Source organism: Alexandromys fortis, unplaced genomic scaffold (genome assembly GCF_014885135.2).
Source record: "Alexandromys fortis isolate MF-2015 unplaced genomic scaffold, M_Fortis_MF-2015_v1.1 scaffold_18, whole genome shotgun sequence".
Lineage (NCBI taxonomy): Eukaryota > Metazoa > Chordata > Mammalia > Rodentia > Cricetidae > Alexandromys > Alexandromys fortis.
The window spans coordinates 18,700,333-18,716,137 of record NW_026067897.1 but is presented as its reverse complement, the minus strand read 5'-3'; the positions used below and the strand labels follow the sequence as shown (position 1 = coordinate 18,716,137).

At 47.0% G+C, this 15,805-nt stretch overlaps 1 protein-coding gene and 1 long non-coding RNA gene across 3 annotated transcripts in view; both read right to left on the bottom strand.

Moving 5' to 3' along the window:
* Window positions 1-15,805, bottom strand: part of Abca1 (ATP binding cassette subfamily A member 1) — a 114,867-nt gene that overhangs the window by 71,660 nt on the left and 27,402 nt on the right. For both annotated transcript variants that reach the window (XM_050164778.1, XM_050164771.1), the window contains exons 4-5: window positions 12,144-12,285; window positions 10,974-11,092 (exon numbers count right to left, since the gene is read on the bottom strand). In XM_050164778.1, the coding sequence (XP_050020735.1) occupies window positions 10,974-11,092; window positions 12,144-12,285 (261 nt within the window). The remainder of the gene's footprint in view (window positions 1-10,973; window positions 11,093-12,143; window positions 12,286-15,805) is intronic.
* Window positions 1,440-6,752, bottom strand: LOC126515322 (uncharacterized). Its single transcript, XR_007595821.1, has 2 exons — window positions 5,070-6,752; window positions 1,440-4,983 (listed from the first exon to the last, which is right to left on the bottom strand). It is a non-coding gene; the product is annotated as an uncharacterized lncRNA (long non-coding RNA).

Here is a 15,805-nt window from a genome sequence, read left to right as displayed (position 1 = left end):
TCTCTGCAGTCTTGTGTTCTCCACAAAAAGGAACCACAACAATCAGCAGCTTGAGAAGTGGGTGGAGGAAGCAAAGGAGGAAAAGGAGAAGTTGAGAAAGACACAACAGCATCCCTGGCCTGCAGTCTTCTTAAGTGGAACCCCTGGGGTGGCGGCAGGGTCAGATAGTGGCGGCCCTGCTCTACCAAACGGGTAAAGACTTGAAGTGAGGGGTGAGGGGGACTGATGGCATTCTTGCGGTTTTACTCAGGCCTATTTGGTAAGTCTTATAAACAAGACTGAAATATTTTCAGCTACAAGGGCCTGGAAACATCGCACCTGTTTTTCAGTTGGTTACTTGGCTCCTTGGTGGAGGCCAGAGTCTTGTGCAGCCAAAGCTGGGTTTGAACTCCTCACTCCCCTGTTTCTGCCTCCCAAGTCCTGGCATTTACAGACTTGCCACCCTGCCCAGCTTTGAGGGATCAGTTTCTTGGGTTTCTTTTGGGATGCAGGGCTGTGCTTTCTTCAGGGGTGAGATGTCTCCAGAAGGCTTTGTGGGATACTCTAGAGAAGGAGGGGCAGCTGGATAGCTATACCCTGGGGTAATTGTTAGTGTGGACAAGGGTGGGGCAGATTGTGGGGTGCACCTGCCTTGAGATCTCCCTGCTAGTCATGGGGCCCTGAAGAAGTTTCTATTTCTACCGTGAAGGCTTTCTGAAGAATTCCAGAAACTTCAGAAAGCTCAACTTTGGAATCTAATGAACCGTATCACATCGCAATTCCAGAATGTTCCAGTTCTATAGACTTTGGAAGTCACTTTTCAGGTCTTCTGAGCCTCTGTATTTTGTAAACAGAGGTCTACCTTCCAGTGTGAGTCAAGCAAGCACTAAAAGCACTAAGCATGTGTCATAAATAATGCACAAGAAAACACAAATTGGAGAGTAAGTACATTCAAAATACATGTTGATAAAACGGTCCTGGCGATTTGGTCTACAGCTGCCAAAGGACCTGACTATTCATGGCTTCACACCCTGAACTCTCTGGGGGCAAACAACAGCAATCTTCTCTCTGGAGCAAGAGAAGTAACGAAGCTTTAGATACCTTGTGTTGTTTAAATTATTTGGTGAAAGCAAGGAAGTGTGCATTAGTTAATGTCTACTGTGCCAAAATAGCAGTGCTAAGTTCAAAGGAATAAAACCACTCAGTGTGTCCCAAAAGCAGGAACAAAAGAGATGTTGTAAGATATATTCCCTGCCCTTGACAACTAAGAGGAGACCGGAACAGAATAAGAGGGCAGAGTGGTCCTGTCTGCTATTCTGGAATCAGACAAGATTGAGATCATAGTTAGAAGGGGGCACCGTTCCCTAGACCCATGCATTACGGCAGTAGTTCTCCGGACAGGAGAAGAATGCTGGGAAATTAGAGGCCTACAAGGTAATAAAGCGATCATCAGAGCAGAGTCTGCTTGGATGGCATTATGCCTTTTATTGAAGACACACATAGATACAAGCAAACACTCATATACAGAAAAAGTCAGAATAATACTTTATTAATATATCTATGTCCCTTTTATCAGGTTAGAATAAAGAAAGAGATTTCCCCTCCAGAAGAGGGCATCCCACCCTCTTCTGGAGAGAGAATGACATTGCCACATCCCCAACCTTGGACTTCCAGGCTCTTTAGAAACAATTTCTATTGTGTAAATGTTCTGAGTCATGGGTATTTTCTTACGGTAGTTAGAGTGGACTAAACCAATATGCTTGTCTTGCTGACAAGAAGGAAGTGGGAGAAGCTGCTAGAAGCCACTGAAATGAGGACTTGTGTCATCTAGGGAATGGTAGCAAGGAGCAAGAGAAGGCTGTGGTTCTCGCTGGTCAGCAGGTGGTGACCACAGGCAGGCTGGCTGAGAGAACCCAGAAGGAAAGGTAATGTGAGTTGCTAACACTGGCCCAAAGGACTTCTGAGCCTAAGGAGAAACGAGAAACAGGAAGCCAATATCAGGGGAAACACGAAAAACGGCTGATAAGAAAATCCTTCCTAGGGAGCCTTTTGTGACAGCGGAGGTGTACAGAGCACTGTGAGTGTGCTTGGAAGATAGAAGGAGAGAGAAGAGAACGGTCAAAACCACAGGAAAGACTGAATGGGACAGAAGGGACGGAGGTGGGGAGGTCTGGGGAGGGGAGAGTTTAAGCCATCCAGTTATAAGGCATGACCTGTCTCTAAGTGATTAAAACCAGACACTTAAGGATGCAGGACTAGAATCAGTTCGTGGGGACTTGAAAAACCCAGGGAACAGGGGTTGGGGAGGTAGTTCAGGAGAGACACTAGAGACAGAGGACATGATCCCCAGATAGGTAAGTTAGCCAAATAGTTGAGTCCTGGGTTTAAATAAGAGAACACGATTCAGTCTATGTGGTGGAGAGCAAGGAAGACCCCTGGTTTCAATTTCTGGCCTCCATATTCATACACACGGAGAGAAAACAGACGGAAAGACAGAGAGAGATAGGCAGAGAGAGACAATGAAAAACAGAGACATAGAGACAGGCCAAGACAGACAGACCAGAGAACAGGAGAAGGAAAGGAAGACAAACACATGGCAGGCACTGAGGTGGGATTCTTTCCAGGCGGGTTTCGGGAGAAATTGTCTGATTTCTTCTAATGTCTAAAATTAATAAACTTACCAGGACGCGGTGGCACTTTGAGGCAGGAAACACTGCGCCGCCGTATTGACAAAGCCTCAGACACATTATACAGATCAATTTCCAGAACCTCTAAAGCCCGCTTCCGAGAAAGGTACTATAGTTACCCTCATTTTTCCAAACCAGGAAATAGTCGGGAGCAGGGAGTAGCTGGCTCAAGGTCACAGGACAAGCCAGAGGCGAGCTTAAAACCCAACAACTCTTGATTTCACAACTCCGCTTCTCCCCCAGGCTACTGGCAGCTACAGGAATCGTTTGACTTTCCAATATCAAGAGCTGGCAATGGCACCCACACTTCCCCGCGTTGGAGCGCGGCAGCCCGGCCATCATGGTATGGAAGAAAAATGTGGAATTTCAAGTTTCAGAGACCTGGACCCAAGGTATGACCCTGTGTCACTGAGCAATAGATGCAACCGTTTTAGACTCAGTTTTCTTATCCATAAAATGGGGATGGTACTGATCGGCGGCGAATGCCGCTTCAAAGAACCAAATTCAACAGTCCGCTCAAAATGGAAACTTCCACAATGACAAACATACACATCAATGCTCACCAAAGCTCTGGACGTCTTACAACTGAGGAAGAGATGGAATATTTTTCAGCCATAAAGAACAAAGCTATGGATTTTGGAGAAAAGGGAAACAACCGGAGATAATCCCATTAATCTAAGTTAAGTCTCAGAAAAACAGATATCCTATGTTTTCTCTCACTTGGGGCCTAGATCTTATATAGAGACCTAGAACCACCTATGTATGACATAAAGGTAGAAGCAGAATGGTTTAGGAAAACAAGGTGAACTTCTGAGAGGGAAGGGCTGAGCAAAAGAAAAGGAAGGGTAAGGGAGGCGTATCTTCAACCTACACTTCATACCTATGTGACTACACCCGTACATGACACAGAACCGAACATACAATGCAGACATACCTGTGTGAGCATAATCCTTGTATGATACGAGATGAAACATACAATGCATACCTGCATATACCCTTATACAACATGAGACCAAATATACAATGCCTATTTATGTTAGTCCACCCTGATATAACACAGCACCAAGCACGCCAAGTGTACCTATGTGAGTGTATCCCTGTATGACCTGAGGCCACGTGTAGTGAATGTATACTATGCATTAAAATCTTTCAATGCAAGATGTCATCACGACCACGTACGACCTTGTCTGTAGACAGAGTCAATTTAACATTGGCTTTCAGTGCCTCCATGCAAGAGAGGAGGGCAGGAGGGCTAGAAGCACGGAGTTTTCAATGAGACACAAAGCCTTTGCCCGAGCTGCTCCTTACCACCCACAGGGTAAACAAATCTCAAGCGGGAAAGGCAGGAGACGGACAGCGCTGTTGTTTGATGGTCACAAATCAAGCTTTTTAAAAAGCAGCCTCATATTGTGGGGTCCGTGGCATTCTGTAATTGAACGCAATTGTTTTCTATGCCTGTCTGGGTAAAGCTGACCTTTGGTTCGATTTAGCTCAAGCAATATTTCAACACTGCACTGGAGCTCCGCGTCCCGAGTACTGCTCAGCTGGAGCCAGGCCTCTGCCCTGGATGGCAACCCCACAGACTGGGCTCCGGGACACGGCGTGGCTGTGACAGGTCTGGGGAGATGTTCGTGGAGGGAGAAAGGTTTCAAACGATGAAGCCCCAAAGCCTCAGATCAAAACGTTAGACAAGCACACACAGGAGGTGAATCACAACCACCTGAAGATTTTACAGGCTTTCCATTTTGATGACATGCGGACACGTCATCGGGTCTCCCAACAAGATGACACAAGGGCGTCAGACATGAGGACAGAAAGCCAGACATTTGGGGCTATAACCCCGACTTGAGCAACGGCCCCAATGAAACAAAAGGCAGAACTTCAGGCAAAAAGGAGAAGTGGAGGTGAGTCACCAGATGGTCTTCAGAGATAGACCTGGGTGAAAAACGTCCCCTGGTGCCTGTTACACAGGAAGCTGGGAAGTGACGGCAATCTGGAATGCATCTCAACAGCCTTCTTATCCTTCCCCACCCAAGTCTGTCTGTACCCCTGCACACAGGGACCGCAAGGGCCGTCAGGGTGTCCAGGTCAGCTCTCTCTAGGGTGTGACAGCAAGAAAGTGTGAAAGAATGAGTCTAGTCTTGTCACCTGTTGCCAACGGGGGTTTCTCAGGCAAGGTACTTAGCCTCTCTGAGTTTCAAAGAGAGATGCCCTCCCTCCCGTGATAACTGCGACAACACAGTGAACTAGAGAAGAGATCTGCCACCTACTGGGTATCATCAGGTCACTATGGAAAGGCCTTGTTCTCATTGGCTACCTACTGGGTATCATCAGATCACTATGGAAAGGCCTTGTTCACATATCATCAGGTCTCTATGGAAAGGCCTTGTTCTCATTGACTACCTACTGGGTATCATCAGGTCTCTATGGAAAGGCCTTGTTCTTATTGGCTCCTTTTATTGCTGCACAATCCCTAAGGAGGTGATGCTATTGTTATCCCATTTTGAGGAAAGTGAGGCACAGGAGCGGTATATATTAGGCATGGGTACAAATGAGCAGCAGCAGAGGCGGGATTTGAACCCAGCTACTCTGACTGTCCAGCTCAGGGGATATTTAAAAATTGTTCATTGTTCATCAACAGCTATCCTTAAATCCCTGCCTCAGCCAACTTCCATGCCAAGTTTCCCACAACCATTCTGCCCTCTGGAGCTCACCTCTTTTTTACTTTCAAAGATTAACGCAGAATCAAAGATCCATATTGGAGTTGTCAGTATCACTAGACAGGCAAAAACGAAATAGCGGTTTCTCCAAGCAAAGTCCAGCATGGCTTGCAGACAGAAATGCACAGATGCATTGGTCCAAGCCACAATGGAAAGGTCAAACCAGCTTTGTATTATGAACAAATGAAAATGGCAGCCATGCCTCAACATGACACCTAGCTGAAGGGACAGAGACAAGCAGACTTAACTCAGGACGTTGACATGCACTAACACTGCCCTGGATCTCTTCCGGTCTCAGTAACCTGGGGACATCTCCATCCAGTCCAGTGCCAGCATGCCCAAGATTCACCCTGGCAATGTTTATAGCAGCTTCAAGGGCTCTGTATCCTGGAGAGAACACATCTGAAAGAGCCCCCGAATCAGAGATGGGACAGTAAGAAGGGCTGTGAGCTGTCACTATCGTCTTCACCACTAGAAGACAAAGCGAACAGAAGGCCACAGCAGACAGCCCTGTGGGGTGGACAGTGCCCAACTTGAAAGAGCACAGTTCTCAGGGACCGTGTCACTCCCAAGGACCATGGAGTGCATACGCACACAGATAGAGTTTTGAGATCATCCCTCAGCTGCCAGCTGCCTATCCTGGACCAAACACAAAGGACCAGAAAAGAGTCTTCTGCAGTCCGCAAAGTACCCTCTGGACTTCTATACTTAAATCATGCCAGTGTGGCTGTCAATTGGGACAGGGCCAGACACCTAGAGAGCTAAGAGCTAGGATCTTGGCTGGGTCCCATTCACCCAAGAGATCAGCTGGCTGGCATTCAGCCACACCACGGAACTGATAGCCCTAGCCACACCACTTGGATCGTGCACAGATGTAAAGAATGCAGAACTTCTACAGAACCCATACAAGTCGGATTGTCCCTAGGCCAGCATAAACACCAGTGAGACTCTGGGAGCCCCTGTGGACTTCACTGGACGACGGGTTAGCTAATTGTGGGGAAATGGTTATGTGTGTGTTTTGTTGTGGGGGTTCCCCTTAGGCTGTGAGGATGGTCTACCCTGAAACGGCTATACAAGCCTCAGCCCACAGAATAAATAAGCACTTCCTAATTCCATACCTCATAGGGAGCCCTGACCTGTCACAGAAACTTGCATCCACTGTGGATGGGACAAGGGCTGCAGGGGGAAAAGGTGGAGACCCGAGCAGACAAGCCCAGTGGGAAGCAGCTTTGAACGTGTTTGTTCATTATTACTGTGCAAACCATCTTAAGGAGCTAAAAACTAAAAGGCAGAGCAGTAAGGGTACTGCCCACAGCAAAAAGCAGTCACCTTCTTCCTTAGCCCTGTCCTAACTACTGACAACTAACCACTGGGAAGGGCTTCGTTGGGCCCCCTCACCATTCTTAGACAAGAGGCCACCGAGACCTTACCCGAGAGAAGCAGATGCAGTAAGTAAGGCTGAAGGACAGAGCCTAGAGAGGAGGCTAAGGGTAGAGGGGGCTTCCTAGTGGGCAGGGGCCTCCTCCTCCTCCACCCGAGTGCCTGGAACTCACATAATACAGGCTACATTTTTGTTTAAGAATCTAACCTTTGCAGATTTTACGAAAACATTATTGGGGAGTACACACATTGCTAAGATGCCCTGGGGGCTCAGAAGAGGGCCGACCATGGACATGAAAAGCCACCTTTCCAGTGTATGTCATTGAAATTGGAGGGGGGGTCAACTTTGTGAAAGAAAATCAAGACAGACTTGGCATCAGTTTTGAGCCTTTGGGTGTGTGTGGGGGGGGGTTCTGGTTTACACAAGGGAAGTGGATCTACAGTTGCCTGTGTGGGCCCCGATGTCCTCCAGAGGAATTTCACTTGACTTGACAACATGAATTGAGGAGAAAGGGCTGGGATCAGAGCTGGCTGCTCTCTCTTCAGTATCTAAGGATACACTCAGGGTTACTATGCATCCCTGACGTACTGCTGTTCAGAGCAGAACCCCCAACATGGCCTAACCCTGCCCTGAACAGCTACAACCTAGTAACCCACACCACCACACGTGTCCCCACCCACGGACCGAGCCAGACGAAGTCTAAGCCTCTTCAAGTCATTGAACCAAATCTCAAATGTTAGACAATGAAAGTGAAGGTCCAGAAAAGGTAAATAAGTTGGCAAAGGCCAAACACTCTGGAATACAGGGGAAGTAAAGTATTTCTGGTTTACTGTGTGTCACCCCCTGGGGTCATGTTCACTGGTGGAAACCTACAGAAAGGACATCACTGAACGCTCTGTGACCCACAGGGGAGCTAGTGTCCAACTTCTAGTAAGTGGAGTACCAACAAGATTCAAAGGTCACAGCTAGGGAGAGTGAGAACCTAAATCTGTCACCTGAAGTCTCAAGTCTTTCTCCTGCACCAGCAAAGTCCGACCTTCAGTCTTTAACAATCTGCTCTCCAGAATTTCCCCACAGCCACGAGACAATGCCTTCCTTAATTCATCGTTTCTTTCTTAATACCCACTGAAGCAATAATACTCATGAATCTGCAATTTGATGTGGGTGAGAATTAAGAATTGTTGTTTGTGTAGGATGGCACTTGCATGACTGTGTAAACTGGAGTCACCTCCACTTTCAGTATCAGAATCCCCCTAGGAAGACCTCCACCCACCCCCATCACAGCACCTACATAAGCGTGGTGGGCACAGGGCTGAAAACCTGAAGCAGTCAGCCCCACGAATCTACAGGCAAACCAATGTTGTTGCCCAAGAAACTCTGAGACAGACATGAGTGTTTGAGTAGACTCCCATGTCTACAGAGTCCCTATGGGCAGGCCAATGGCTTTAGCAGAGGTAAGCTAAGGAAAGAAAAAAGATGACATCTCCAAATGGACTCCAAAGAAGGACCCAGCAGTTCCAGCGATGATCACATGGACAAATAGCTCTCTAAGATCCTAAGAAGTACTGTCCAAAGATATTGGCCGCCTCTAGAGGACCAATCCCAGCCTCCAGCCTTGTTCTCATAGTGATCAATGTCTGGAATATCAAAAAGAGAGTCACTGAACTCATAGAAGACAGACAGCAAAAAGTAGCAGCTGTATAATCATAGCAGAATCGGAGTCTGAAGGGGTTAGAGTAAGACGAGAGAGTAGATTTAACGATGTACGTTGGGAGAGATGGACATGTCCCCTTTAGCTCAGAAAGCCAGCGGTAGAATTTGGGAAAAGAGAACAAGTCACTTGCAGTTCTGTGTGTTCGTAAGATCTGCAGTTTGAGTTGGCTGCACATGGACTATGAGTCAACAGGATGACAAGAACATCAAAAGCCTCATGCAATCTCAGACTGCACAGAGAGAAATACGACACTCGAACAGGCAAAAGTCCCTTTCTCCTCTATGCTAAAATTCTTTTGTAATTTCTGGTAAACTTCAGGAATGACACAAACACCCTGAGACGCAACTAACAGAAGTTGGGAGGAAAAGCATTGCGTAAGAGGGTTGGAGGATATTTAGACCAGAAAAATAAAAGACTTCAGGAAGAGATATGAGAACAGTCCTCAGATTTTTGAGGGGCACAGAATTAGACTAATTCCCTATAAGGTTCAGCATGGTGGCAAACTTCCCCACAGTTTGGGCTACCAATGCCCAAAATGAGTTACCTCACCAGAGGTGGAAATAAAAGGATGGTACAGATCTCTTGGTAGCAAACAACAGTGACATCCCCAGCTTCCAATTCAGACTAATAGGGTTTTTTTTTTTTAATCAGCAAAAGGTGACCACTTTCTAGAGAAGGAAGAAGCATTTTTCAGTAGTCCCCCTACAACTGGGGCCTGGCTTTCTGTTGCAGGATAAACGAAGAAAAATGACAGAAACTCAAGAACCAGCAGTGGCTACAGATGTAGCTCAGTGTGGCTCAGTGCTTGCCTGGCTTGTACAAGTTCCTGGGTTTGATCCCCCACACAGGAAAACATACTGAAACAAAGCAAAACCAGCTGCAGGGCAAAGGGGACACTGAACACCGGAAGCCAGCTTCTTTCTGAAGGCTGTGCACACACTTGTGGTTTCTTTCCTCCACCCTACTTCACAACACCGGCTGCTAACAGAAGAAAAGCACCCTCCTCTCTAAGGCAGCCTACATGAAGAACCAGAAACTCTGCCATTCCACTTTGCCAGCCCCGCAAATTAAGAAGAAGAACAGGTCACATGGTCAGAAATGCAACAATGCCGTGTGAGGATGGCACTGACTTCTGCTTATTAAGTGTCACCTACGTGCCAAAACTTGTGTTAGTCAGACTTTACATCTTAGGTATTACTATATTAATGATATAATTATATATCACTATACTATATATAAAAATGTAATCTTATTATATATAATTCAGGAAGCTAGGTCTCAGAAAAGTTAAATATTTTGTCTGAGATGTCTGGTCTTAAAAATAATCCAAGGAGCCGGGCGGTGGTGGCACATGCCTTTAATCCCAGCACTCGGGAGGCAGAGTGGCTTGTGCACGTGAGTGCAATGCTTTCAGAGGCCAGAAGCCACCAGAATCCCTGGAGCTAGAGTTATAGGCAGTTGTGAGTCCCCAAAAGTGGGGGCTGGGTACTGAACTTGGGTCCTCTGGAAAGGCACCATGTACTGGTCACTTCTGAGCTCTCCAGCCCCCACAATGCATCTTCTCCTGCCCGAGGAAATCACAGTTCTGTGTCCTCACGAAAGGCACCCACCCAATCCTCTAAAGCATTAACATTTTACATCATTTCTTCTCAATGCCAAATGGATCACAAACAGGGAGAGGGGCTTTTCAAGAAAGGCTAGGCCAATCCATTCCCTCCTCAACTGTCAAACTGGGTAAAAAGGACTTTCTTGGAGCGGTGGCCACTGTCAGCCCATGATGGAAGAAATACTCCATCACTGACAGTTTAGAACAGCAACACATAGTAACAAGAAAAAGACCAGCACCCTCAAGGGTCCCTGGTGGCTTCTCAATCCTCACTGTACACAACATTACCTGCACCAGTGACCATCAAACATGCCCCACCCCCTTGACGGGCAACTGCCCATCTGCTGCCAAGGTCTTGGTCAGCAAACTGTATGTTCCTCAGGCACTTCCTCAGTGGCATTGCCAGGAACTAACTGGCACTTAGCGAATCTGAGGTAAAGACTTCACTGTTTCAAGACAGGAACTCAAATGCCTGTCAGAATAACCCAAACGGCTACCGTTCTAGCCAAGTTGCCTAACATTTATTTACCCTTATCAAGGCAGAATGCTAACTGCTCTAACACACACAGAAACACCTCAGCTATGAATTCGTCTATCCATGGAAATCCTATGGACAACTCAAAAATGCCCCTGGCAGCCACCTGTGTTCCTGGTGGCTGGTGTTAATGGCAAGCCAGTGCCATTTCTGTCTGGGATCGCTGTCCTCAGAATCACTGTCTGTACAACTAGCTTTTCTAGTTTTGTTGCCAAGGCTTCCTTCAGAGAAGACTGACCGCACAGCCACTGAAGAAGAAGCCTGCTCTACAGCAAGCTGGAGAACAAGCCCAGGCCACACGGGCGGGGAAATGTCCACTTCCAGATGCATGAACGGGAGGATTTTGCTTACTTGAGCTGGAATGCTTGATCTGCCGTAATGTTCTCAGGACCTTGTGCATGTCCTTAAGGCTGGTGTCTTTTTGGCTGTATAAAAGAAGTCTTCGAGCATCTGAGAACAGGCGGGACACACTATAAAGGGAACAAAATAACATCGAAAAGACCTGGTTAGGCCAGCTGCCTCTCTCCCCAACGTAGCTTCCCCACTACCTAGTGATCATTGCAGCCTCAAGTGTCCACCCATGTGCCCAGTTCTCCCATCAAGGCCAGTGCGTGCACAAACACACGTGTGTGTACATGCACATGCGTGCACACATATACACACACAAAGACTATCTACTGCCCATAATAAACCTAGTGCCTATAGCCCCAAATATGCTTTATGATCCATGAAAATGTTTTCATTGATTCAAAATATAAATTCAAAATAAATATAACAGGGATGTATATACAGTGATGAATTTACCCTTGATTATATGCATCTGCATACCAATAAATTATAATATTTTTATTATATCTGAAAGTACCCACAAAAGGTCCACAATCTACACACAAACATTATAAATGTGACCCTGCCTGGACCAACTACAGCCCCATCTTCTGCAGCACATCTTACGGTCCCTGATCCATTCTAATTCTGAGACTCTGCACATCTCAGGGAGCTTCACCCTCTTGTTTGGCAAATGTTTATCCCACACAGCATTTGAGCCCAGAACACAGACATTAAGAATGTAACGTCATGCTCTCAGGCAGCTCCCACTCGGGGAGAGAAACACCTGTCAATAGCAATGACACTGTAGTCATCCCTGACATCAGTGACCTGAGAGCTGAGGACAGCACACTCCTGCCTGGGCTCTAAGCTGCTGGGGACCAGACCCTTCCAATGCATGGCCCAGGCTCCTAGAATGGGCCATGTCAGAGGTCCAGTAAATACCTGGAGTGAGTGAATTAAATGGAGTGAGCTTGCTCTGTCTCCCAGAGGCATCAACGCTGAGTAGATAGCCCTGGGCCACATAATCACTGTGGCTCTTAAATCCCATAATCTTAAATCCTGGAGCAAGTCCTCTCCCCCCCCCCCCGCCCTTCATTCATTCTGCAGACTTCTCATGCAAACCCTCTTCAAGCGGGAAAGGATAAGGATTAACGGACAAGTCTGGGTAAGAAAACCTGATCTGTTACTTACATGGACTTGTTAAAGTTTCCAACAACACCAGGAGCTTCCCCGGGAGTCGGATAACGGAAGCAAGGGTTGTTGGCATTACAGATAATCCCCTGTACCCACGGAAGGGTTCCTGCAGAAGGCATGGCTTTATTCGGGAAGTGGCCTGTTGAAAACACAGAGAAAACGTTAGTTCTTTGAAGTGATTTTGACACAGCCCTTCGCATACCTGTCTCATTCACCATGTCCCAGAAGACCTGCCTCCTCCGAAGTGACTGGCCTTGAGTTAAGACCAGGACACCAAACAATGGGGACAATGGTTCTGTTTGGCATCATCTGTCGATTGGGACTCATGACACCAACCTTGGGAAAGTTATGCATGGGGGACATCAGACCATGGACATAAAGTGCTTGGCAAGCAGCCAGTGCTTGGTCCCCAGTGACTGAATCTCCACCGCCAGCCTCATCTCTAAGAGACACAGAAGGACCTTGGCAGGGACCTAATGCAGTTCCCTCACACTGAGGCCAATGAAGAACTCAGACTCGCACATGGCTGGGGTAGACACTTCATCACTATGAGCCCAGCTCAAGCCTCCTCCTTCCAGCTGCAGCCTTCATCATCATCATCATCATCACCTCACTCTGCAGCTGCAGCCTTCATTGCCTCACTCTGCAGCTGCAGCCTTCATCATCATTGCCTCACCCTGCAGCTGCAGCCTTCATTGCCTCACTCTGCAGCTGCAGCCTTCTTCATCATCACCTCACTCTGCAGCTGCAGCCTTCATCATCATCATTGCCTCACCCTGCAGCTGCAGCCCTCATCATCACCTCACCCCCAGCTGCAGCCTTCATCATCATCATCACCTCACCCTCCAGCTGCAGCCTTCATCATCATCATCACCACCTTACCCTGCAGCTGCAGCCTTCGTCATCATCGCGTTACTTTTCTCGGTCCCCCTTGTGCTTGCCTTCATTTGGCAAACATCTGCCAGTTTCACTTCCTCTGCCAGCCCTAAAGGTCACCCAGAGTAGCGGCTCCTCACAAGTATGCTCCCTTGTGACCAAACTCAGCTGGGAAACTCTATCTGTTTTTATATTGTTTTGTCACTCATCAGTAAAAGGAGGTCCCACCTACCAGGTCCCTGTCAGCTTCTTTCTCCTACATTTGGTAGTTAAAGACTGGGCATGTCTAGGTGAGGTCAGAGTCTGCAAAGGCAGGGATCTTCAAGTGCTGCTTATGGGAATCAAGACAAATGTGCTTGGTCAGGGGTTCTTAATCGAGAAGCCTGTTCATGTTGGGAGGAAAAGATCTTTGCTCTGGCTCTCACCATATTCTCAGAGTTATCTGAAGATTTGGCAGGCACTAAGAACCATGGCTTCAGGTGGTGACTAGCTTGTATTGTTATAGACTCTGGAGTCAAACCAACTGAGATTTACACCCAGTCCCCGCCATGTGCGAGACACAGTCCAGCCGATCTCCAAGCTTTGCTTTCTCACCTGTAAAACACTGGTCAACCCGCAAGGGGTGTCACATGAGCTCTGGCTGGCAAAGCATCTTGTGGTTTCATTTTTGTTTTTATGAGACAAGCTTTTATCCTGTAGCCCAGGCTGGCTTAGAAGAAAGAGCCCTTTTACGGAGTGCCCAGAGAAAGGTAAAAGCTCACGAATGGCCAGATTAGCACCTCTGAGCCCCTTGGCGTGCCTATGGCAGTACTCCCTTTGCTGCTGTCACACAGAGCAATTCTGTCCATCCCCCAGCTCCCGCCTTCCTCCAAAGACGGTTTCGCTTCATCTTCTGCTTTCACGTAAATATGCTAATAGAGACTCCCCAGAAGTAGACCAAAGGCCAACACGTACTGGGAGCTCTTTAATCTTTAAAAAGAGGCAACATGGAAGGATGTGACGAGGTCTGATCCCTAAGGCCCGTCTCTGCAGGGACTCTGGCCCATTGAACATTTACTCAGTTAATCTCTTTATCTCCCTGTTAACAGTTCAAGGAAAACCAAACAAGGCCCCTTGCCTAATGAGCTGCTGCTCCTCATTCAGTGCAGATTTGCGTAACCCAACCAAATACTCCAAGGACCACAGGATTTGCCTCTTTCAGCTTGCAGAGATACTGGCGCTAGGGACAGGGCAGAGATGGGAAGGCATTTTCGCCTGTCCTTTAGTAAAGTCTCTTCCTCGCACGCTGTACCTCATCTTATGAGCAAAGAGAAACAAGATGAGGACTAGACCTGAGTATCCAGGATGTCAGTCAAATAACGTAACGGACACCAAAGAGCCAAAGGAGATATTAGGACCCTGATGACTCTGACCTGACCCACAAAAACTTACAGATAAGAATCTCACACTAGTACATGGTTCCAGAGTGCAGACATATCTGCAAGCTTCACCTTAGCTTTCTACTCTGCTGTTCTAACTAACAAGATCAGAAAGCAATGTCCAGAGTAACTGAGGCATGCAGTTATAACCTGAATATATAGAATATCTATTAGCAAACTAGTATGAAAGTGCCTGCATCTGCAGGCTGTGTAAGAGATTAAAAAGAGACCACGAAACCCAACTGAAAGGTAGCTATGGCCTTAGTGCTGTCTTGGAAGAACAGGCTCTGGTAAGCCCACAGGACTGCTGGTCAGTGGTAAGAAGAGCCCAGCCAAAACTCCTACACAAATGCAAATCCTTCAGATTCGGAACTTTCTAGAGTGTTGCTCCATCCATCCACCACGCACAGTGGGACTGTAAAATGGTAACTCTGGCAACACCAGAGCAAGGGATCTTAGGTGTCACTGTTCTCTTTATAAAGAAGCTAAAGTCACTTGTCACCATGCAGAAGCCAGGAGTCACACCCAGGTAACCATATGTGTCTAGTCATTACTGTATTTCAATGCTCACTGTCAAAGCTGCCATTGGAACACACGAGTGAGAGCCAGGTTGCCTGAATTCTATCCCACCTCTACGAGATATGTAACTTCGGTCAAGTCATTATAGGTGTGTGACTTCCAACTGAGTTACCAAGCGAATGATATAAAGTCTATTATACAATACTGTTGGGAGCCAGACAAAATATAATCGCATGAATCAAACTGAGATGTCACACACAAAGGCAGTGTAAGCTCTCGGATCTGGGGAGGTGGGCTCAGTGGTTAGGACCACAAAGTACTCTTGCAGAGGACCCAAGTGGGGTTCCCAGAACTCACATCGGATGGTTCACAAGTGCCTCCATCTCCAGCTCTAGGGGCTGTGGCACCTCCAGCCTCCTCGGGCACCTGCATTCATGCACACACACCAAGACACATAGGCATACTTCTTTTTTAAAAATGATTAAATATTTAGAAGGTATGTGTTGCAGTCAGTGTTCCAGGATTTTCAACCATGTGATTACTAGACAATGCAAACAAAAGGACCACCAGGAACCAGAAACTAGCATCTGACTCGCTGCCTTAAGTGTGAGTCTTCATCATAACTTTCTGAACTCTTACTAAGGTTATCTTGTTATCATGCTTTAAAAATGTGTGGAACAGATGTTAGCTATTATTATCATTACTGCCATCAACATTCACTAAGCCTCCAAATATCTCCAGAGTTCATGCCCTAACAAAAAAAAAAAAAAGACATATATACAAAGCCTAGATTTTCTGTCCCAAGCCCTGTGTGGTGTTTTTCCTGAAGATGGCATCTTCGGGAAC